The sequence below is a fragment of the Oncorhynchus keta genome, chromosome 34 (assembly GCF_023373465.1).
Source record: "Oncorhynchus keta strain PuntledgeMale-10-30-2019 chromosome 34, Oket_V2, whole genome shotgun sequence".
Lineage (NCBI taxonomy): Eukaryota > Metazoa > Chordata > Actinopteri > Salmoniformes > Salmonidae > Oncorhynchus > Oncorhynchus keta.
Genome location: NC_068454.1, coordinates 78,111,873 through 78,136,601, shown reverse-complemented (window position 1 = coordinate 78,136,601; position 24,729 = coordinate 78,111,873). Strand labels below are relative to the sequence as shown.

The 24,729-nt window shown below is 50.1% G+C and overlaps 1 protein-coding gene across 1 annotated transcript; it reads left to right on the top strand.

Moving 5' to 3' along the window:
• LOC118383196 (histone-lysine N-methyltransferase SETDB1-B-like) lies at positions 1 to 24,729 on the top strand. The gene is made up of 25 exons (XM_052492679.1): positions 1 to 69; positions 1,002 to 1,265; positions 2,093 to 2,262; positions 2,407 to 2,450; positions 4,104 to 4,209; positions 4,332 to 4,505; positions 4,826 to 5,030; positions 5,673 to 5,746; positions 5,906 to 6,096; positions 6,341 to 6,470; positions 7,868 to 8,021; positions 9,420 to 9,563; positions 9,695 to 10,073; positions 11,131 to 11,392; positions 11,893 to 11,983; positions 12,146 to 12,262; positions 12,353 to 12,522; positions 18,814 to 19,071; positions 19,230 to 19,391; positions 19,931 to 20,103; positions 20,328 to 20,347; positions 20,510 to 20,649; positions 21,762 to 22,015; positions 22,604 to 22,692; positions 22,980 to 24,729. The coding sequence occupies exons 1-25, from the start codon at positions 53 to 55 to the stop codon at positions 23,095 to 23,097; spliced, it is 3,906 nt and encodes a 1,301-aa protein (XP_052348639.1). The 5' UTR covers positions 1 to 52; the 3' UTR covers positions 23,098 to 24,729.

Below are 24,729 nucleotides of genomic sequence, written 5' to 3'. Positions count from 1 at the left end.
TATGCGGGGTATTGTGAGTGGTTTGTAGCTGTCTAGCTGAATGATTGGATAAATGAACAATAATGATGGGTGAGTTCATTAACTTCCAATAAAAATTGTCTCGATTCATAAACAGTTTTTAGTTGCAGATGCATTATACGGTGAGCGGATATAGATTTAGAGAAGGCAACTACAAAAGACTGAACTGCTTAGTTAGCTAGTCTCCCTCCCCAGCTCAGTAACTTTCGAGTTAGCAAGATTGTTTGAATAAACTCAACTTGTCCGATAAATGAAGATCCACTGTGATTATGTGCACAAAATCACTTACTTTAAAAAGTGCATTCCCACGGGAATTTAATTTAAAGCTACTACAGTACAATATTTCTGACTGCTAAACGTGTCTTCTCCGCGCACCGCTGTGTGCTAACCTTTTCCCGTTGTGACGTTTGGGAGTTGTAGTTTAATTGTTCACTAAGTGCCCCCCTCCCCCTCCTCCCTATGTTAGTATGATATACAAATGGTGTAAAATTTTTTGGATTACAATAGCTTTCATTCCAAATAACGAGTTTCAAATGTTTATTTTGATCTTCTAAGATTAGTTAAATACGTGTATTTATAAGACTACAACTACCACGAGCACTGTCGATGTCCCTGAACAGTGGTCCCTCATTTCAAAACAATGCGACGATCACATGAAATTGAAAACACCAATGCATGACCTTTGTTACAATATAAACTACATAGGGTGATATTTTAAACAGATTGTACAGGTGAGTTTTAGTCCCAACGTGTTTAATCGGCCCTGAAATTACAACAATGTTCAGAATGGCGTGTAGTTGGCTAGCTAGCTAGTTAGCTAACACTAGCTTGATCAGTCACAATGTAATCTTAGCTAACTCTTATAAAATCTCTCTCGCTTTCTTTGCCTCATCTTCACCCCGTTCTTTCTGTCTCTGCCTCCTCCCCTTCTACGCTACTCCCGTTGCTTTATTACTCTCCCTCCCTGTATGTCTCAACCCCAGTCTCTCCATCGTTCTCTCTGCCTGGCCCCCGTTACATCTCTCACTCCTGTCTCCCCACAGGATGGAGGTGGAGGGCTGGGACTCTGGTCTGGAGGAGGAGCTGGGTGTGTCTCTGGAGGAGCTGAGTAAGTGGATTGAGGAGGAGGTGGAGAGGAGCGAGGCAGTCCGCCAGAGGAAGGCCCAGCTGGCTGAGCTCAAAGAATGGGTGGAGCAGAAAGAGAAGGAAGAGGAGGTGGTGGACAAACTCTTCAACAATGCCAACCAGTGAGTGTGTGTGTGTGTGTGTGTGTGTGTGTGTGTGTGTGTGTGTGGGGGGGTAGATTATGTTTTGTTTCTTTCTTTCTCAGGTCCATAGTAGAGTGGAAGACTTTAGTGTGTCTCTGTGTCAGGTCTATAGAAGAATGTGAGGCCCGGCTTACTGTAAAATAGTGTAAAGGGTTGCGCTGATAGAATCTGGTATCAGGATAAGTATGAGACTGAGTCACCAATTTTATGCCATGTATTTTTTATTAGCTAAGCAATAAGTGGTAAATGCAATTTTCATATATACGGGTCTGCTGTAACACCACGCAGGGCAAACAGAGAACTGGCCAACACCCTAAAGATATCTTCTGACAATACTCTGACAGTAGTAGGTCCTGCTTCCGAGCTGGCCTGTCAGAGTAGAGATCAAGTCTGGTTTAAATTTACTCGACCTATGTTGATTTTTGGCGCCCCAACTGTTCCCAGCCCCCGGGCGCTCCCATTGGCAGGTGTAGTTGTTGCTGGGCAGAATATCTATGCGCTCATACCCTAAATACCGTACAGTTATCTCACATCTGGTTCTGGTTACTGCTAAGTTTGAGTTCTAACAAATGACAGTCTGTTTAACTGCCTACGTGCTGTACGTGTCTCCCACAACTCATGATAACTGCCTACACCTCAAGGCCACAGCATTTCCGCTAGTCACATCATTCAAATGTTGCAAAATGTTGCTTTTAACATACACAGACTCCCTCATGATAGGCCAAGCATATTTTCAATCCTCACAATAGGACTGGTGTGTGTGTTACCGTCTGTGTGATTCTCTCCATTGTGTGTGTGTGTTCCAGGTCCATAGTGGAGTGTGAGGCTCTGGTGAAGTCCACCTACAGTAAAATGGGTCTGGTCTACAAGGAGAGCTCTTCAGAGGATGAGGGTGGAGTGGGAGGGGTCCAGTCCTCTGATGTCATAGAAATTGACGATGATGATGACGATGATGATGTCATCGCTGTGGGCTTACGTACGTACTGCCACTTACTCCCAGTGAGCTAAACAATATGTTTACCAAAGGAAACCTGTCCAGAGGGGCAGCTCCAGGATAAGACACAGGAGTGAATGTCTAACCTGGTTTATTTTCTCTCTTCTCTGACCTCTTTCCTCTCAGTGGTTCCACCCAAGAAACCTGGGATACCTGTCCATGATGCAATGGTGAGAACAAATAACTAGTCACACACACACTTGTGTTAATTGACCCTGTTATCTGCAGCTTTCCAGTGTTCCTCCCAGCCGGTGTTGAAGCTTGTCTCTCTCTCTCCCTTCGCTGTCTCTCTCTCTCCCTTCGCTGTCTCTCTCTCTCCCTTCGCTGTCTCTCTCTCTCCCTTCGCTGTCTCTCTCTCTCCCTTCGCTGTCTCTCTCTCTCCCTTCGCTGTCTCTCTCTCTCCCTTCGCTGTCTCTCTCTCTCCCTTCGCTGTCTCTCTCTCTCCAGCCCTGTCTCTCTCTTCCCCATACATACATGCATACATGCATACATACATACATACATACATACAGTGGGGCAAAAAAGTATTTAGTCAGCCACCAATTGTGTTCCTGACACTTAAAAAGATGAGAGGCCTGTAATTTTCATCATAGGTACACTTCAACTATGACAGACAAAATGGAGAAAAAAAATCTCCAGAAAATCACATTGTAGGATTTTTAATGAATTTATTTGCAAATTATGGTGGAAAATAAGTATTTGGTCAATAACAAAAGTTTATCTCAATACTTTGTCATTGCCAACAAAGGGTATATAACAGAGGTCAAACGTTTTCTGTAAGTCTTCACAAGGTTTCACACACTGTTGCTGGTATTTAGCCCCATTCCTCCATGCAGATCTCCTCTAGAGCAGTGATGTTTTGGGGCTGTTGCTGGGCAACACGGAACTCCCTCCAAAGATGTTCTATGGGGTTGAGATCTGGAGACTGGCTAGGCCACTCCAGGACCTTGAAATACTTCTTACGAAGCCACTCCTTCGTTGCCCGGGCGGTGTGTTTGGGATCATTGTCATGCTGAAAGACCCAGCCACGTTTAATCTTCAATACCCTTGCTGATGGTAGGCTTTGTTACTTTGGTCCCAGCTCTCTGCAGGTCATTCACTAGGTCCCCCCGTGTGGTTCTGGGATTTTTGCCCACTGTTCTTGTGATCATTTTGACCCCACGGGGTGAGATCTTGCGTGGAGCCCCGGATCGAGGGAGATTATCAGTGGTCTTGTATGTCTTCCATTTCCTAATAATTTCTCCCACAGTTGATTTCTTCAAACCAAGCTGATTACCTATTGCAGATTCAGTCTTCCCAGCCTGGTGCAGGTCTACACTTTTATTTCTGGTGTCCTTTGACAGCTCTTTGGTCTTGACCATAGTGGAGTTTGGAGTGTGACTGTTTGAGGTTGTGGACAGGTGTCTTTTATACTGAAAACAAGTTCAAACAGGTCCCATTAATACAGGTAACGAGTGGAGGACAGAGGATCCTCTTAAAGAAGAAGTTACAGGTCTGTGAGAGCCAGAAATCTTGCTTGTTTGTAGGTGACCAAATACTTATTTTCCACCATAATTTGCAAATAAATGTATTAAAAATCCTACAATGTGATTTTCTGGATTTTTTTTCTCATTTTGTCTGTCATAGTTGAAGTGTACCTATGATGAAAATTACAGGCCTCCCCCATCTTTTTAAGTGGGAGAACTTGCACAATTGGTGGCTGACTAAATACGTTTTTGCCCCACTGTATATACATACGTACATACAAACACTAGTAGTTAAAATTCAGAAAGAAGTTTGAACAATATCCACATGTATGTGTTAATTGTTTGTGTGTACTGTAGTTTAAGGAGGCGTCGGCAGCTCTCCAGCGTTCCTCCCAGCAGGTGTTGAAGCTGGCCCAGACAGTCAACAAGAACTCTTCTTCCGGGCCTGCTATACAACAGCCAGGTAATGGCACCAATGTGCAATTCTATATGTCTGTGATTGATGTATACCTCCGGGTCATGGCAGTGTCTTTGTGTGTGTACATACTGCACAAATGTTCATGTGCGTTTTTTTATTTTGTGTAGGTGGCCCAGTGCCCATGCCAGCAGTGTTTGTGTCCCAGGCCACACCCAGAAACACACCCACCCAGCCTAACCCCTCCCTGAAGGATGATGAAATCAGACTGGAGATGAGTCTTCTGGGAAAGAAACGCACCAAGACCTGGCACAGCGGAATGCTCATCGCCATCAACCCTGTCGGTGAGACATGCATACACACACCTCTCCACACACACCTCTCCACACACACACACCTCTCCACACACACACACCTCTCCACACACACACACCTCTCCACACACACACACCTCACACACACACACACACACACACACACACACACACACACACACACACACACACACACACACACACACACACACACACACACACACACACACACACACACACACACACACACACACACCTATGCACATGGTGAAGTTTGACATTGAATGTGTGTGTTTGTAGGTAATGGTTACAGTAAGTACAAGGTGAAGTTTGACATTGAATGTTTGTAGGTAATGGTTACAGTAAGTACAAGGTGAAGTTTGAGAACAAGGGGAAGAGTCTACTGTCTGGGAACCACATAGCGTTTCACTACCACCCCACCCTGGAGAGGCTATACGTGGGAGCCAGGGTGGTCGCCAAGTACAAGGACGGCAACCAGGTCTGGCTCTACGCTGGCATCGTGGCAGAGATGCCCAACAACAAGAACCGCATGAGGTGGGAAGCTGTGTGTGTGTGAGCATGTTTCAAATATCCTCTGTGTGTCTGAAGGGTTGTGAAGCTGTTTCAAATATCCTCTGTGTGTCTGAAGGGTTGTGAAGCTGTTTCAAATATCCTCTGTGTGTCTGAAGGGTTGTGAAGCTGTTTCAAATATCCTCTCTGTGTCTGGTGAAGGGTTGTGAAGCTGTTTCAAATATCCTCTCTGTGTCTGGTGAAGGGTTGTGAAGCTGTTTCAAATATCCTCTCTGTGTCTGGTGAAGGGTTGTGAAGCTGTTTCAAATATCCTCTCTGTGTCTGGTGAAGGGTTGTGAAGCTGTTTCAAATATCCTCTGTGTGTCTGAAGGGTTGTGAAGCTGTTTCAAATATCCTCTGTGTGTTTGGTGAAGGGTTGTGAAGCTGTTTCAAATATCCTCTCTGTGTTTGGTGAAGGGTTGTGAAGCTGTTTCAAATATCCTCTGTGTGTTTGGTGAAGGGTTGTGAAGCTGTTTCAAATATCCTTTGTGTGTTTGGTGAAGGGTTGTGAAGCTGTTTCAAATATCCTCTGTGTGTCTGAAGGGTTGTGAAGCTGTTTCAAATATCCTCTGTGTGTTTGGTGAAGGGTTGTGAAGCTGTTTCAACAGTTGTCTATGTGTGTTTCAGGTTCCTGATCTTCTTTGACGACGGTTATGCCTCCTACGTGACCCTGCCTGAGCTCTATCCTGTCTGCAGACCAAGTAAGAACCCTCCTTTCTGTCTTCATGTCCTCTCTTTCCTTTCAATATGCTCTCTTTTCTCCTATCAATCTGGTTTTGGGATGTGACCTCAGCTTACCCTCTTCACATCTTCTCTCACCATCTCTCCTCTTCCTCTCCCCATCATATTTTCTCCCCCAGTGAAGCGTACATGGGAGGACATAGAGGATGCATCGTGTAAAGACTTCATAGAGGAATATATAACGTCATACCCCAACAGGCCCATGGTGCTGCTGAAGGCGGGCCAGGTCATCAAGACAGAGTGGGAGGGGACATGGTGGAGGAGCAGAGTGGAGGAGGTGGACGGCAGCCTCGTCAAGATCCTCTTCCTGGTATGATGACATCATCACTGGGATTTGATTACCCGCCAACTTTATTTATAGTCTGATTTAACATGACGGTCGCAGCATGTTATAAACGGGGATAGTTTAGTTTCTGGTTCTGAATCGCGTTTTTATACTACTTCTGCAGACACTTAACAAAATGTGAAAATAAGGTAGATAAGATAAAGCAATTAAATGACTGAAAAGTAATATCTGTGGTAATCTGTTTGTATGGTTATTTGTTCTCCTTCAGGATGACAAGCGTAGTGAGTGGATCTACCGCGGTTCAACCAGGCTGGAGCCCATGTTCAACCTGAAGACCAACTGTGCCAACACCCAGGAGAAGAAGATGGCTGGCCAGCAGAGGACACGCCCCAGCATGGGTAACACCCACTCTATTCAATCAATCATTTAATATATGAACAATCAAACCAATCACTTAACCAATCAATCCATCTTTAATAACCCAGCAGGATCACATATTATACTGTACATGACGGAACCTTGACCTGTCCTTCATTGGATAACTCTAGTCTCTACTTCATTGGATAACTCTAGTCTCTACTTCATTGGATAACTCTAGTCTCTACTTCATTGGATAACTCTAGTCTCTACTTCATTGGATAACTCTAGTCTCTACTTCATTGGATAACTCTAGTCTCTACTTCATTGGATAACTCTAGTCTCTACTTCATTGGATAACTCTAGTCTCTACTTCATTGGATAACTCTAGTCTCTACTTCATTGGATAACTCTAGTCTCTACTTCATTGGATAACTCTAGTCTCTACTTCATTGGATAACTCTAGTCTCTACTTCATTGGATAACTCTAGTCTCTACTTCATTGGATAACTCTAGTCTCTACTTCATTGGATAACTCTAGTCTCTACTTCATTGGATAACTCTAGTCTCTACTTCATTGGATAACTCTAGTCTCTACTTCATTGGATAACTCTAGTCTCTACTTCATTGGATAACTCTAGTCTCTACTTCATTGGATAACTCTAGTCTCTACTTCATTGGATAACTCTAGTCTCTACTTCATTGGATAACTCTAGTCTCTACTTCATTGGATAACTCTAGTCTCTACTTCATTGGATAACTCTAGTCTCTACTTCATTGGATAACTCTAGTCTCTACTTCATTGGATAACTCTAGTCTCTACTTCATTGGATAACTCTAGTCTCTACTTCATTGGATAACTCTGGTCTCTACTTCATTGGATAACTCTGGTCTCTACTTCATTGGATAACTCTGGTCTCTACTTCATTGGATAACTCTGGTCTCTACTTCATTGGATAACTCTGGTCTCTACTTCATTGGATAACTCTAGTCTCTACTTCATTGGATAACTCTAGTCTCTACTTCATTGGATAACTCTAGTCTCTACTTCATTGGATAACTCTAGTCTCTACTTCATTGGATAACTCTAGTCTCTACTTCATTGGATAACTCTAGTCTCTACTTCATTGGATAACTCTAGTCTCTACTTCATTGGATAACTCTGGTCTCTACTTCATTGGATAACTCTGGTCTCTACTTCATTGGATAACTCTGGTCTCTACTTCATTGGATAACTCTAGTCTCTACTTCATTGGATAACTCTAGTCTCTACTTCATTGGATAACTCTAGTCTCTACTTCATTGGATAACTCTAGTCTCTACTTCATTGGATAACTCTAGTCTCTACTTCATTGGATAACTCTAGTCTCTACTTCATTGGATAACTCTAGTCTCTACTTCATTGGGATGCCGTTAACCATTTTCTCTCTCTCTGTAGGAGCATTGAGGACCAAGGGCCCCGTGGTCCAGTATCACAGTGGGGGGAACACCATAACCCCCAGTGGGACCCCCACTAAATCCCCCCATCCCCTCTCCCCACCCTCCTCTATCCCTCCTACACCCTCCCAGCCCAATCAGCTTGCACGAACAGAGTGAGTATCACACACACACACACACAGTGTAAATCTTGTGACATTCCTTGAAAATGGACATCCTCTCTCTGCTACATTTACCCCTTTTCTCCCTGACCCCCCTTCTTCCCTCCTGTTCCTCTCTCTCCTCTCTCTGCTACATTTACCCCTTTTCTCCCTGATCCCCCCTTCTTCCCTCCTGTTCCTCTCTCTCCTCTTTACTCTGCTACATTTACCCCTTTCCTCCTCTGACCCCCCTTCTTCCCTCCTGTTCCTCTCTCCTGGCGCTGCTACATTTACCCCTTTTCTCCCCGACCCCCCTTCTTCCCTCCTGTTCCTCTCTCTCCTCTCGCTGCTACATTTACCCCTTTTCTCCCTGACCCCCCCCTTCTTCCCTCCTGTTCCTCTCTCTCCTCTCGCTGCTACATTTACCCCTTTTCTCCCTGATTTCCCCCCCCCCCTTCTTCTCTCCTGTTCCTCTCTCTCCTGGCGCTGCTACATTTACCCCTTTTCTCCCTGATCCCCCCCTTCTTCCCTCCTGTTCCTCTCTCTCCTGGCACCGCTACATTTACCCCTTTTCTCCCTGACCCCCCTTCTTCCCTCCTGTTCCTCTCTCTCCTCTCGCTGCTACATTTACCCCTTTTCTCCCTGATCCCCCTTCTTCCCTCCTGTTCCTCTCTCTCCTCTCGCTGCTACATTTACCCCTTTTCTCCCTGACCCCCCTTCTTCCCTCCTGTTCCTCTCTCTCCTCTCGCTGCTACATTTACCCCTTTTCTCCCTGACCCCCCTTCTTCCCTCCTGTTCCTCTCTCTCCTCTCGCTGCTACATTTACCCCTTTTCTCCCTGACCCCCTTCTTCCCTCCTGTTCCTCTCTCTCCTCTCGCTGCTACATTTACCCCTTTTCTCCCTGATCCCCCTTCTTCCCTCCTGTTCCTCTCTCTCCTCTCGCTGCTACATTTACCCCTTTTCTCCCTGACCCCCCTTCTTCCCTCCTGTTCCTCTCTCTCCTCTCACTGCTACATTTACCCCTTTTCTCCCTGACCCCCCCTTCTTCCCTCCTGTTCCTCTCTCTCCTCTCGCTGCTACATTTACCCCTTTTCTCCCTGACCCCCCTTCTTCCCTCCTGTTCCTCTCTCTCCTCTCGCTGCTACATTTACCCCTTTTCTCCCTGATCCCCCCTTCTTCCCTCCTGTTCCTCTCTCTCCTCTCTCTGCTACATTTACCCCTTTTCTCCCTGACCCCCCTTCTTCCCTCCTGTTCCTCTCTCTCCTCTCGCTGCTACATTTACCCCTTTTCTCCCTGATCCCCCCCTTCTTCCCTCCTGTTCCTCTCTCTCCTCTCGCTGCTACATTTACCCCTTTTCTCCCTGACCCCCCCTTCTTCCCTCCTGTTCCTCTCTGTCTCCCCCATCCTCAACAGTCCTAAGTATCAGATGGCTAAGAAGAGTACTTCTCCATACATTCCCACGCCAGGAGGCTCTCGCACTGGATTGGCCAGTAATAGCCACGCCCCTAAAGCCATGCAGCCCCAACCTCCAACTGGTTCTCCTGGAAACTCATCCAGGTGAGAGAGGGGACAGGAAATGTATGATCATAAAAAATCATTAAATCTGCATGAATTAGGTCCCTTCTCCTTCTGCTATTGAACATAATCTCTTACTAAAGAGCTACACTCACAAATATGCTGTTTTATAGGAATCTATTCGTAACACTACTTCACTCTCGCACCCCCCTCCAGAATGTATGTCCTTCAGACTGGCAACATCCAGACTCTCACGTCCCTACAGCCTATCCAACACCAGCAGCAGTCTCTGCCCCTCCTCCCCAAGCCCCTCCCACTGCCCCCGCACCTGCAGTGACCCCATACACCTTCAGTAATGACCGGATTCCCCACGAGCCCTCGTACCGCGCCCCCACAGACCGCATCTTCTACCTGCCTCACACCTGCCAGCCTGCTTGTCTCAACCGTATCCGGCCCTCCAGACCAGATATGCACCGGGGCAGGAACCCCCTGCTCACCCCTCTACTGTACGAGTTCAGACGCATGACGGGCCGACGGAGAGTCAACCGCAAGGTAAAGACAGAAAAAGAGCTTTGAGAAGTATTTTATCTTTCAGGAAGCAGGAATTGGATTATTATAGAGGGGACAGATTTTGGTATTAACTATCTTTCATCCCCCCCCCTCTCTCTCTCCCCAACCACTGCCCGTCCATCTCTCTCTCTCTCTCCCCAACCACTGCCCGTCCATCTCTCTCCCTCTCCCCAACCACTGCCCGTCCATCTCTCTCTCTCTCCCCAACCACTGCCCGTCCATCTCTCTCTCTCTCCCCAAAGACCACTGCCCGTCCATCTCTCTCCCTCTTCCCAACCACTGCCCGTCCATCTCTCTCCCTCTCCCCAACCACTGCCCGTCCATCTCTCTCTCTCTCCCCCAACCACTGCCCGTCCATCTCTCTCTCTCTCCCCAACCACTGCCCGTCCATCTCTCTCCCTCTCCCCAACCACTGCCCGTCCATCTCTCTCCCTCTCCCCAACCACTGCCCGTCCATCTCTCTCTCTCTCCCCCACCACTGCCCGTCCATCTCTCTCTCTCTCTCCCCAACCACTGCCCGTCCATCTCTCTCTCTCTCCCCCACCACTGCCCGTCCATCTCTCTCCCTCTCCCCCACCACTGCCCGTCCATCTCTCTCCCTCTCCCCAACCACTGCCCGTCCATCTCTCTCTCTCTCTCCCCAACCACTGCCCGTCCATCTCTCTCTCTCTCCCCCCACCCACTGCCCGTCCATCTCTCTCTCCCTCTCCCCAACCACTGCCCCTCCATCTCTCTCCCCCTCCCCAACCACTGCCCGTCCATCTCTCCCTCTCCCCAACCACTGCCCGTCCATCTCTCTCCCTCTCCCCAACCACTGCCCGTCCATCTCTCTCTCTCTCCCCCCACCCACTGCCCGTCCATCTCTCTCTCTCTCCCCAACCACTGCCCGTCCATCTCTCTCTCCCTCTCCCCAACCACTGCCCGTCCATCTCTCTCTCTCTCTCTCTCTCCCCAACCACTGCCCGTCCATCTCTCTCTCTCTCTCTCTCCCCAACCACTGCCCGTCCATCTCTCTCCCTCTCCCCAACCCCCCTGTCAGATGTCGTTCCATGTGATCTACAAGTCTCCTTGTGGGCTGTGTCTGCGCAGCATGGCAGAGATCCAGCGCTACCTGTTCCAGACGCGCTGTGACTTCATCTTCCTGGAGATGTTCTGCTTGGACCCCTATGTCCTGGTAGACCGGCGCTTCCAGCCCCAGAAGCCTTACTACTACATCCGAGACATCACCAACGGCCGCGAGGACATTCCCCTGTCCTGCGTCAACGAGATCGACATCACACCACCCCCCGACGTGGCCTACAGTGAGGAGAGGGATTTCTCAATCAGTATATAGGCCTTGAGTTACTATAGAGGCCTCAATCAAACGATTACCCATCAGAGCGCTAGTTCTTCCTGTATAGTACGGGCCAATGGTGGTGCACTAGCTACACAACACGTAAGGAAAGGGGGATACCTAGTCAGTTGTACAACTGAATCCATTCAACTGAAATGTGTCTTCTGCATTTAACCCCTCTGAATCAGAGAGGTGCAGGGGGGCTGCCATAATTGGACATTCCTCGTCTTTGGCGCCCGGGGAACAGTGGGTTAACTGCCTTGCTCAGGGGCAGAACGACAGATTTTTACCTTGTCAGCTCAGGGATTCGTTCTAGCAACCTTTCAGTTACTGACCCAACGCTCTAAACACTAGGCTACCTGGAATAGGGAGTCAATTGATACTCAGTTGAGATGAAGTCATAAAACTGTAACATTAGTTGTAATTCTATGGTGAAGACGTCAGTGACTGATGTCTGTGTGTTCCCAGGTAAGGAGCGTATCCCTGAAGACGGAGTGTTCATCAACACCAGTCCTGAGTTCCTGGTGGGCTGTGACTGTACCGACGGCTGCAGGGACAAGTCAGTACTATGACTCTTGACCTTCCAGTGACCCCCCTCATCTGGGCTCTGTCTTCTGCATGGCCTCCACTACATAGATTTCACCTGTCCAATTGTGAAATCAGGGATTCATTTATTTAGTCAATTGAAATAGTTGAAATGGAGATTGTGTGTGTTGTGTAGGTCCAAGTGTTCGTGTCACCAGCTGACCCTGCAGGCCACAGCCTGTACCCCTGGAGCACAGATCAACCACACGGCTGGATACACACAAAAGAGACTGGAGGAGTGTTTGCCCACCGGGTGAGAGACGCACACAAACAACACAAACAGCCACAAACACAGACATCCCTCTTACTAATCTCTCCCCCTCTCCGTCCTTCCCCCTCTCAGGATTTATGAGTGTAATAAGCGTTGTAAGTGCTGCAGTCAGATGTGTACTAACCGTCTGGTGCAGCACGGTCTGCAGGTGAGGCTGCAGCTCTTTAAGACCCAGAACAAAGGCTGGGGTATCCGCTGTCTGGACGACGTGGCCAAGGGGTCCTTCGTCTGTATCTACGCAGGTACGTCGTTGGGTGGTGTGGTGGAGGAGGGGACAGAGCGGTGTTATAGCAGGCGTTACACATGGATAACAGTATGTACCGGTATTCACATTGCATTACATGTAGGAAGTGGACTGCATAATAAGACCTGTCATTAACATTCAGAACAGCACATGGCTCCTTGTCAGTGTATATAATTGTTTAAATGCCTACAGATGAATGCAGAATGAATAGTAACGTAGAAGGTCTTGCCCTATTTCCTTTACTTCCCTTCTTCTCTTCTCTCTCGCTCTCCTCTCCTCACATCTCAATTCAATGCAGGGCTTTAATGGCATGGGAAACATGTTTACATTGCCAAAGCAAGTGAAATAGATCATAAACAAAAGTAAAATAAACAATCAAAAATTAACAGTAATGGCCTCCCGGGTGGCGCAGTGGTTAAGGGCTCTGTCGTAACCGGCCGCGACCGGGAGGTCCGTGGGGCGACGCACAATTGGCCTAGCGTTGCCCGGGTTAGGGAGGGCTTGGTCGGTAGGGGTGTCCTTGTCTCATCGCGCACCAGCGACTCCTGTGGCGGGCTGGGCGCAGTGCGCGCTAACCAAGGTTGCCAGATGCATGGTGTTTCCTCCAACACATTGGTGCGGCTGGCTTCCGGGTTGGAGGGCGCTGTGTTAAGAAGCAGTGCGGCTTGGTTGGGTTGTGTATCGGAGGACGCATGACTTTCAACCTTCGTCTCTCCCGAGCCCGTACGGGAGTTGTAGCAATGAGACAAGATAGTAGCTACTAAACAATTGGATACCACGAAATTGGGGAGAAAAAGGGGTCAAATTCAAACATTTTTTTTTTTTTTACAGTAATATGATATTTCAAATGTCTCCAATCCTTTGAAACTGTAATTTCAAAGGATTGGAGACATTTGAAATATCATATTATGGCGATCTACAGTGTTCTAACAATGTACAGGGAAAATACATGTAAATACGGGTTGTATTTACAATGGTGTTTGTTTTTCACTGGCTGCCCTTTTCTTGTAGCAACAGGTCACACATCTTTCTGCTGTGGTGTCTCACTGTGGTAGTTCACATAATAAATACAGGAGTTTATCCACATTTGATTTGTTTTCAAATTCTTTGTGGATCTGTGTAATCTGAGGGAAATATGTATCTCTAATATGGTCATACATTTGGCAGGAGGTCAGGAAGTGCAGCTCAGTTTCCACCTCATTTTGTGGGCAGTGTGCACATATCCTGTTGTCTCTTGAGAGCCAGGTCTGTCTACGGCGCCCTCTCAATAGCAAGGCTATGCTCACTGAGTCTGTATATAGTCAAAGCTTTCCTTAATTTTTGGTCACAGTGGTCAGGTATTCTGCCACTGTGTACTCTCTGTTTAGGGTCAGTCACGGTGATCAGGTATTCTGCCACTGTGTATTCTCTGTTTAGGGACAGTCACAGTGGTCAGGTATTCTGCCACTGTGTACTCTCTGTTTAGGGACAGTCACAGTGGTCAGGTATTCTGCCACTGTGTACTCTCTGTTTAGGGTCAGTCAGTGGTCAGGTATTCTGCCACTGTGTATTCTCTGTTTAGGGTCAGTCACAGTGGTCAGGTATTCTGCCACTGTGTACTCTCTGTTTAGGACCAAATAGCAGTCTAGTTTGCTCTGTTTTTTGTTAATTACTTGACACATTGGAAAGAATGATATTTTTGTTTTCTCATGATTTGGTTGTGGTTGTGTAGTTGTGTTGTCCTGGGGTTTGTGAACAGAGCCCAATGACCAGCTTTCTTAGGGGACTCTTGTCTAAGTTAATCTCCCTGTAAGTGATTGCTTTGTTATGGAAGGTTTGGGAATCGCTTCCTTTTAGGTGGTTGTAGAATTGAATGGCTCTTTTCAAGATTTTGATCATTAGCGGGTATCGGCATAATTTAGCTTCTGCATGGATTATTTGGATGAGTCTCAATTTGGTGTTTGTCCCATTTTGTGAATTTTTGGTTTGTGAGCGTACCCCAGACCTCACAACCATAAAGGGCAATGGGTTCTGTAACTGATTCAAGTGTTTTTAGACAGATCCTAATTGGTATGTCGAATTGTGTGTTCCTTTTGATGCCGTTGAAGGCACTTCTTGCCTTGTCTCTCAGTTCACAGCTTTGTGGTAGTTACCTGTGGTGCTGATATTTAGGCAGAGGTATGCATTGTTTTTTGTGTGCTCGAGAGCTACGGTGTCTAGGTGGAATTTGTCTTTGTGTTCTTGGCATCTGGACTTTTTTTGGAACAGCGTTTTTGTATTACTGAGATTTACTGTCAGGGCCCAGGTCAGATTCTAGTAGGGTGAGGCCGGGTGCTGGGGTGCTGCAGACTGCTCGCCAATTCGTTGATATATATGATGGAGAGGGTGGGGCTCAAGCTGCATCCCTGCCAGGAGATGAGCTGTAGGTGTATATCTACCTTAGGAGTCTCCTCCAAGCCAACCATTGACTATGTAGAGACCCAGCATGCGACAGAGCTGCAGGAGTTGTGACCCATTTTTGTTGGTTCAGTGGATGGGACTACCAGCTCTCTGTAACCTAGAGGGCAACCAGCGGGTTTGTCTCCTCTATACCATTTTTCTTGAAGATTACAATGTCTGTATTTCCACTTTATTTGTAGTCTAGGTTCCTGTTCTTTAGAACAAAGGCAGATGACCTCAGACATTGTATATTCCAGGATGAGATGGTAAAACCTTTGTGTTCCATAGTGTCTAGTGTTGTTTTAGTCTCTCTCTCTCCCTCCCTCTCTTCTCTCTCTCCTCCCACCCATCTTCTCTCTCCTCCCGCCCTCCCTCTTCTCGCTCTCCTCCCTCCCTCCCTCCCTCTCTTCTCTCTCCTCCCTCCCTCTCTTCTCTCTCCTCCCTCCCTGTCTTCTCTCTCCTCCCTCCCTGTCTTCTCTCTCCTCCCTCCCTGTCTGTCTTCTCTCTCTCCTCCCTGTCTTTTCTCTCTCCGCCCTCCCTGTCTTCTCTCTCCCTCCCTGTCTTCTCTCTTTCCGCCCTCCCTGTCTTCTCTCTCTGCCCTCCCTGTCTTCTCTCTGCTCTCCCTCCCTCCCTCCCTCCCTCCCTCCCTCCCTCCCTCCCTCCCTCCCTCCCTGTCTTTTCTCTCTCCGCCCTCCATGTCTTCTCTCTCCTCCCTTCCTGTCTTCTCTCTCCTCCCTCCCCTGTCTTCTCTCTCCTCCCTCCCTGTCTTCTCTCTCCTCCCTCCCTGTCTTCTCTCTCCTCCCTCCCTGTCTTCTCTCTCCTCCCTCCCTGTCTTCTCTCTCCTCCCTCCCTGTCTTCTCTTCTCTCTCTCCTCCCTCCCTCCCTGTCTTCTCTCTCTCCTCCCTCCCTCCCTGTCTTCTCTCTTTCCCTCCCTCCCTCCCCTCCCTCCCTCCCTCCCTCCCTCCCTCCTCCCTCCCTGTCTTCTCTCTCCTCCTCCCTGTCTCCCTCCCTCCCTCCCTGTCCTCTCCCTCCCTCCCTCCCTGTCTTCTCTCTCTCCCCCTCCCTTCTCTCTCCCGCCCTCCCTGTCTTCTCTCTCCTCCCTGTCTTCTCTCTCTCTCCCCCCTGTCTTCTCTCTCTCCTCCCTCCCTGTCTTCTCTCTCTCTCCCGCCCTCCCTGTCTTCTCTCTCTCTCCCGCCCTCCCTGTCTTCTCTCTCTCCTCCCGCCCTCCCTGTCTTCTCTCTCTCCGCCCTCCCTGTCTTCTCTCTCTCCTCCCTGTCTTCTCTCTCTCCGCCCTCTCTGTCTTCTCTCTCTCCTCCCTCCCTGTCTTCTCTCTCTCCCGCCCTCTCTGTCTTCTCTCTCTCCGCCCTCCCTGTCTTCTCTCTCTCCACCCTCTCTGTCTTCTCTCTCTCCGCCTCCCTGTCTTCTCTCTCTCCGCCCTCCCCTGTCTTCTCTCTCCCCTCCCTCCCTCTCTCTCCGCCTCTCTCCCTGTCTTCCCTCCCTCCCTCCCTCCCTCCCTCCCTCCCTCCCTCCCTCCCTCCCTCCCTCCCTCCCTCCCTCCCTCCCTTCTCTTCTCTCTCTCCTCTCTCCTCCCTCCCTCCCTGTCTTCTCTCTCCCCTCCCTCCCTCCCTCCCTCCCCTCCCTCCCTCCCTCCCTCCCTCCCTCCCTGTCTTCTCTCTCCTCCCTGTCTTCTCTCTCTCCTCCCTGTCTTCTCTCTCTCTCTCTGCCCTCTGTCTTCTCTCTCTCCGCCCTCTCTGTCTTCTCTCTCCCGCCCTCTCTGTCTTCTCTCTCCCTCCCTCTCTGTCTTCTCTCTCTCCCCCTCCCTGTCTTCTCTCTCTCCTCTCCCTCCCTGTCTTCTCTCTCTCCTCCCCGCCCTGTCTTCTCTCTCTCCTCCCTCCCTCCCTGTCTTCTCTCTCTCTCTCCTCCCGCCCTCCCTGTCTTCTCTCTCTCTCCTCCCGCCCTCCCTGTCTTCTCTCTCTCCTCCCGCCCTCCCTGTCTTCTCTCTCTCCGCCCTCTCTGTCTTCTCTCTCTCCGCCCTCCCTGTCTTCTCTCTCTCCTCCCTGTCTTCTCTCTCTCCCCCCTCCCTGTCTTCTCTCTCTCCGCCCTCCCTGTCTTCTCTCTCTCCTCCCTCCCTGTCTTCTCTCTCCCCCCTCCCTGTCTTCTCTCTCCTCCCTCCCTGTCTTCTCTCTCTCCTCCCTCCCTGTCTTCTCTCTCTCCGCCCTCCCTGTCTTCTCTCTCTCTCTGCCCTCCCTGTCTTCTCTCTCTCCGCCCTCTCTGTCTTCTCTCTCTCCGCCCTCCCTGTCTTCTCTCTCTCCTCCCGCCCTCCCTGTCTTCTCTCTCTCCTCCCGCCCTCCCTGTCTTCTCTCTCTCCTCCCGCCTGTCTTCCTCTCTCTCCTCCCGCCCTCCCTGTCTTCTCTCTCTCCTCCCGCCCTCCCTGTCTTCTCTCTCTCCTCCCGCCCTCCCTGTCTTCTCTCTCTCCGCCCTCTCTGTCTTCTCTCTCTCCGCCCTCTCTGTCTTCTCTCTCTCCGCCCTCCCTGTCTTCTCTCTCTCCGCCCTCTCTGTCTTCTCTCTCTCCGCCCTCCCTGTCTTCTCTCTCTCCACCCTCTCTGTCTTCTCTCTCTCCGCCCTCCCTGTCTTCTCTCTCTCCGCCCTCCCTGTCTTCTCTCTCTCCTCCCGCCCTCCCTGTCTTCTCTCTCCCCTCCCTCCCTCTCTCCCCTCCCTCCCTCCCTCCCTCCCTCCCTCCCTCCCTCCCTGTCTTCTCTCTCTCCTCCCTGTCTTCTCTCTCTCTCTGCCCTCTGTCTTCTCTCTCTCCGCCCTCTCTGTCTTCTCTCTCTCCGCCCTCTCTGTCTTCTCTCTCTCCGCCCTCTCTGTCTTCTCTCTCTCCGCCCTCCCTGTCTTCTCTCTCTCCTCCCGCCCTCCCTGTCTTCGCTCTCTCCTCCCGCCCTCCCTGTCTTCTCTCTCTCCTCCCGCCCTCCCTGTCTTCTCTCTCTCCTCCCGCCCTCCCTGTCTTCTCTCTCTCCTCCCGCCCCTGTCTGTCTTCTCTCTCCGCCCCCTCTCTGTCTTCTCTCTCTCCCCGCCCTCCCTGTCTTCTCTCTCTCCTCCCGCCCTCCCTGTCTTCTCTCCTCCCTCCCTCCCTCCCTCCCTCCCTCCCTCCCTCCCTCCCTCCCCTCCCTCCCTTCTCCCTCCCTCCTCCTTCTCTCTCTCTCTCCGCCCTCCCTGTCTTCTCTCTCCCCCTCCCTGTCTTCTCTCTCTCCGCCCTCCCTGTCTTCTCTCTCTCCTCCCGCCCTCCCTGTCTTCTCTCTCTCCTCCCTCCCTCCCTGTCCTCCCCTCCCTCCCTCCCTCCCTCCCTCCCTCCCTCCCTCCCTCCTTCTCTCTCTCCTCCCTCCCTGTTTTCTCTCTCTCCTCCCTCCCTGTCTTCTCTCTCTCCTCCTCCTCCTCCCTCCCTCCTCCCTCCCTCCCTCCCTCCCTCCCTCCCTCCCTCCCTCCCTCCCTCCCTCCTTCTCTCTCTCCTCCCTCCCTGTTTTCTCTCTCTCCTCCCTCCCTGTCTTCTCTCCTCCTCCTCCCTCCCTCCCTCCCCCCTCCCTCCCTCCCTCCCTCCCTCCCTCCCTCCCTCCCTCCCTCCTCCCCTCCCTCCCTCCCTCCCTCCTCTCTCCTCCCTCCGTCTTCTCTCTCCTCCCTCCGTCTTCTCTCTCCTCCCTCCGTCTTCTCTCTCCTCCCTCCGTCTTCTCTCTCCTCCCTCCCTGTCTTCTCTCTCCTCCCTGTCTTCTCTCTCTCTCCGCCCTCCCTGTCTTCTCTCTCTCCTCCCGCCCTCCCTGTCTTCTCTCTCTCCTCCCGCCCTCCCTGTCTTCTCTCTCTCCTCCCTGTCTTCTCCCAGGTAAGATTCTGACAGATGACTTTGCGGACAAGGAGGGTCTGGAGATGGGTGATGAGTACTTTGCTAACCTGGACCACATAGAGAGTGTGGAGAACTTCAAGGAAGGGTATGAGAGTGAGGCCCACTGTTCAGACAGTGACGGGAGCGGGGTGGACATGTCCAGGCTGAAGAACCCCCCCTCGTCCTCCCTGGCTTTGCAGAACAAGACCCTTCCCAAACCCCCCCAGAGAACCAATGCTGCCAACCCCGCTGGCAAAGGTGAGGGGTCACAATTTAGCAGTCTAGAAAGAGTCTGGCTTTTACTTTTGACCAGAGCCAAAGTAGTGCACTATATAGGGATTATGATGCCATTTAGGACTCACATTGAGTCTGAAATGACACCTTTTGCCGTTTTACGACTTCCTTCTCTCCGTCAGCGCGGGGTGCTGGTGGCGACTCCTCTAAGGATGGGGATAGTGATGAAGAGTCAAACAACGACAAAAGTTCAGACGACACGTTTGTGAAGGACCCCTACTACAGCTCCAGCTCTGTGTGGAGGAGCTACACCACCCGTCGCCAGGCCAAGGGCGTCATGGAAGGTGTGTGTGCGCACTTAACTGAACCCCCAGTTGTCACGCTGGGCCTGCAGTAGGAAGTTATGTTAAAAGCCCACTGCAGTCAATGTGATATATATATTTCCACACCGAGGTTGATGTAAGAGCTATTTGAGAAGACCTCCTGAAAGGTCAGCCTGTTGTGGTGGGATGGAGTTTAGTCCTGCCTGATGACATCACCAGGCGGTTAATGAGTTAATAAGAAAGAGTTCCAAACATCTCTGCCAATAACAGCTAGTTATCTGTTTCCTCCTCCCCACTTGACAGGATCAACTGGGGATCCTTAATAAATACACAAATACAAATACCCTCAGACACTCCTAGCAACATTCATGCTTGAGAAATTGCCATTTTCTAGAAACTTTTATTACATTTTTTACTATTTTAATTGAAAACAATCACAGTAAGATACTTAATTGTTACCCAAATATATTTGATATTGAGAAAAACAGCTGAACCATTTTACACGTAGCAGCGTGATGTAAAATTATATTTATTTAATCTGCCCCCCCCCCCCCATCCAGGGAGCCAGGACAGTAAGGATGGGATGAGTGTGTCAGTGGGGGGGAAGGAGGACAGGAAGCCACCCCCCATGCCAGAGGAGAGTGGGAAGAGTAAAGTAGCGTCCTGGCTCACCAACCAACCCTCTACCTCCCAGGCCACCGTTAAGATGGAGGGACTGAAGATCGAGAAGAAGGTAAGGGGGGTGGCCCATATCCATCTCAGCTATTTTGTGTAGATCCTATTACATATATTAGGATAATTCAATCATCCTCGATCTCTTGCTTTCATCTCCTGGTGTTCTGATTGGACACCCTCTCATGTAATGATTGATTCCTTCTCATGTTCATTAATGAGTTATTTGTGTTCCGGTGCTCTGATTGGATATTGATACACCTTCTCCTGTGTTCTCTGTTCTAGGAGCCCGGAGACCAGAAAAGGTACGTAATGAATGATTGTGAAATGTAATTTCAACCTATTTAACTCTGGCTTGGCCCTTTTAGTCCTGTGTTGCACAATATCAAATATACCAGGTAAAATGTGCCATATGAATAACATTCGATAACGTTGAGTGACTCTGTGTGTTTTTGCGCCTTCCGCAGTCAACAATCAGTGAAGACGGAGGGGGGGAAGAGACAGGATGTGATGACGCTGTCGGACAGTGATGACGTCCAGACAATCAGCTCTGGATCTGATGACAACAAGGAGAGAGAGAAACGCACACAGGGTGAAGATGGGGGAGGTAGGGAGGGGAGAGGATGGGGGAGGAAGGGAGGATGGGGAAGGGAGAGGAGAGGATGGGGGAGGTAGGGAGGGAGGGAGGATGGGGGAGGAAGGGAGAGGAGAGGAGAGGATGGGGGAGGTAGGGAGAGGAGAGGAGAGGATGGGGGAGGTAGGGAGAGGAGAGGATGGGGGAGGTAGGGAGAGGAGAAGATGGGGGAGGAAGGGGGAGGAGGATGGGGGAGGAAGGGAGAGGGAGGGATGGGGGAGGTAGGGAGAGGAGAGGATGGGGAGGTAGGGAGAGGAGAGGATGGGGAGGTAGGGAGAGGAGAGGCTGGGGGAGGAAGGGAGAGGAGAGGATGGGGGAGGTAGGGAGAGGGGAGGAAGGGAGAGGAGAGAAGAGGATGGGGGAGGTAGGGAGAGGAGAGGATGGGGGAGGAAGGGAGAGGAGAGGATGGGGAAGGGAGAGGAGAGGATGGGGGAGGTAGGGAGAGGAGAGGTTGGGGGAAGTAGGGAGAGGAGAGGATGGGGGGGAAGTAGGGAGAGGGAGAGGATGGGGGAGGTAGGGAGAGGAGAGGGTTGGGGGAGGTAGGGAGGGAGAGGATGGGGAGGTAGGGAGAGGAGAGGATGGGGAGGTAGGGAGAGGAGAGGATGGGGGAGGAAGGGAGAGGAGAGGATGGGGGAGGAAGGGAGAGGAGAGGATGGGGGAGGAAGGGAGAGGAGAGGATGGTGGAGGTAGGGAGAGGAGAGGATGGGGGAGGTAGGGAGAGGAGAGGATGGGGGAGGTAGGGAGAGGAGAGGATGGGGGAGGTAGGGGGAGAAGAGGAAGGCAGAAGGGAAATGCACACGGGGAGAAGGGAAGGCGGAGGAAAACGTGCACCGGTTTAGGAGGAAATTGGAGGGGGGAGGAAGAATGGGAGAAGGGGGCAAGGATGAGGAGGCAGGGGGGAAGAAGAAGAATGGGTGGAGGGGAAAACACAGGTGAGGAGAGGGGGAAGTTGGGGCTGTGGGTTCATAGATCTGTGTTTTATCAGGTATTGCCAGACCTGTTCATGTGGTGCTTCTCCCTGAATTGACCCTTTCTCTTCTCCCCTTCGTCCTCCCTCTCCTCCCTCTCCTTGCCTCCTGTCTCAGGTGCGGTGAAGAGGCAGGTGGCTGTGAAGTCCACGCGAGGCATTGCTCTGAAGAACTCCCATGGCCTGATGGTGAAGACTGGAGGGGCTGGGATGGGGCCAGGGGGAGGCCCGGGGGGCCACGGAGGGGCACAGGGTAAGGGTGGGGACGGGGGAGACAGTGGACCTAAAAACACACGGCAGTTCTTCGATGGCGAGGAGTCCTGCTACATCATCGACGCCAAGCTGGAGGGCAACCTGGGGCGCTACCTCAACGTGAGTGTGATACGTGTGTCACTTTCCATTAACCGGTAATAGCTGGCTTTTGTCTGATTTTAAAATAAATGCATAAAAAAGCCGGTAAAATGTCCGCCGGCCAATAGAGAAAATCCCAGTGCGAAGTTTTTGCCTATTCATTGATGTAAATACAGTTGACTGGTCATGCTTATCGGTTTATCACACGCGTACAGCATACAGGTACAGTCTTTTAGTGGAACATCTGTCAGACAGCGGAAGAGCTGCTGCTGCTGCATCTTGTGCTGCTTTCAAGACACTTGGGAACTCGTAAACATCATGACGTCCGTGAACTTCAGGTCGGAAAGTGGGAGCTCTAGAAAGAGACCCGAGTTGGAATTCCTTGTTGGATGACCATTCAAAACAATTGTTCCGAGTTGGATCTCATTTTCTCCGGTTGCCATTTATCTTGAACTCACTGAAGTCAGAGATTTCCGAGTTCCCAGTTGATTTGAATGATGGCATCAAACAGCAAATGCTTCATCAGTGCGCAACATTCCAGTTTGGAGACTATATGCATTTTGACATAGGGAATTAAGCTCTCTCTCCTCTCATCTCTCCCCCTTACAGCATAGCTGCAGTGCTAACCTGTTTGTCCAGAATGTGTTTGTAGACACACACGATCTACGTTTCCCCTGGGTAGCCTTCTTCGCTAGCAAGTGAGTGTTCTGTATTAGACATGGTAACATAGACTTGGTAGAAGCCTGTTACTCTGATAAAGAAACATGTATTATTTGAAATGGTTTTGTGCTGAGCACTTGTGAATGTTGCCTGTTGACCACTGAGTCATCCACTAACGTGTGTGTGTGTGTGTGTGTGTGTGTGTGTGTGTGTGTGTGTGTGTGTGTGTGTGTGTGTGTGTGTGTGTGTGTGTGTGTGTGTGTGTGTGTGTGTGTGTGTGTGTGTGTGTGTGTGTGTGTGTGTGTGTGTGTGTGTGCGTGCGCAGGCGTATCCGGGCGGGGACAGAGTTGACATGGGACTATAACTACGAGGTTGGCAGTGTGGAGGGAAAGGAGCTACTGTGCTGCTGTGGCTCAACAGAGTGCAGAGGAAGACTGCTATAAGAGGCCCTCTATACCTCCATCTCATCCCTCTATTTCTTCATCTTATCTCGGAGTGCAGAGGGAGTTCTGCTGGAAGAGACCCTCTATACCTCCATCTCATCCCTCTATTTCTTCATCTTATCTCGGAGTGCAGAGGAAGACTGCTATAAGAGACCCTCTATACCTCCATCTCATCCCTCTATTTCTTCATCTTATCTCGGAGTGCAGAGGGAGTTCTGCTGGAAGAGACTCTCTATACCTCCATCTCATCCCTCTATTTCTTCATCTTATCTCAGTGCAGAGGCAGTTCTGCTGGAAGAGACCTCTAACTCCGTCTCCTCTCTGAGTGTAGAAGAAGCCTGCTATAAGAGACCTCTAACTCCGTCTCCTCTCTGAGTGTAGAAGAAGCCTGCTATAAGAGACCTCTAACTCCGTCTCCTCTCTGAGTGTAGAAGAAGCCTGCTATAAGAGACCTCTAACTCCGTCTCCTCTCTGAGTGTAGAAGAAGCCTGCTATAAGAGACCTCTAACTCCGTCTCCTCTCTGAGTGTAGAAGAAGCCTGCTGTAAGAGACCTCTAACTCCGTCTCCTCTCTGAGTGTAGAAGAAGCCTGCTGTAAGAGACCTCTAACTCCGTCTCCTCTCTGAGTGTAGAAGAAGCCTGCTGTAAGAGACCTCTAACTCCGTCTCCTCTCTGAGTGTAGAAGAAGCCTGCTATAAGAGACCTCTAACTCCGTCTCCTCTCTGAGTGTAGAAGAAGCCTGCTATAAGAGACCTCTAACTCCGTCTCCTCTCTGAGTGTAGAAGAAGCCTGCTATAAGAGACCTCTAACTCCGTCTCCTCTCTGAGTGTAGAAGAAGCCTGCTATAAGAGACCTCTAACTCCGTCTCCTCTCTGAGTGTAGAAGAAGCCTGCTGTAAGAGACCTCTAACTCCGTCTCCTCTCTGAGTGTAGAAGAAGCCTGCTGTAAGAGACCTCTAACTCCGTCTCCTCTCTGAGTGTAGAAGAAGCCTGCTGTAAGAGACCTCTAACTCCGTCTCCTCTCTGAGTGTAGAAGAAGCCTGCTATAAGAGACCTCTAACTCCGTCTCCTCTCTGAGTGTAGAAGAAGCCTGCTATAAGAGACCTCTAACTCCGTCTCCTCTCTGAGTGTAGAAGAAGCCTGCTATAAGAGACCTCTAACTCCGTCTCCTCTCTGAGTGTAGAAGAAGCCTGCTATAAGAGACCTCTAACTCCGTCTCCTCTCTGAGTGTAGAAGAAGCCTGCTATAAGAGACCTCTAACTCTGTCTCCTCTCTGAGTGTAGAAGAAGCCTGCTGTAATGACACACTATGCTAGATGGGACACCTGCACCCACGAGTCTCTGTCCATGTTTCTCTTTTCTTCCTCCCCCTCTATCTTTTTTTCTGAATTGTTTGGCTGCCTATTGCTGACGTATTGTAATTCTTTACTGTTTTGTCTGTATGCCCAGTTGTCTGTATGCCCAGTTGTCTGTATGCCCAGTTGTCTGTATGCCCAGTTGTCTGTATGCCCAGTTGTCTGTATGCCCAGCTGTCTGTATGCCCAGTTGTCTGTATGCCCAGTTGTATTTGACTGTCTGTGAATTCAGACACAAACTGCTCTTCTCACAACTGAATAAAATCCTGTTTTCTACACA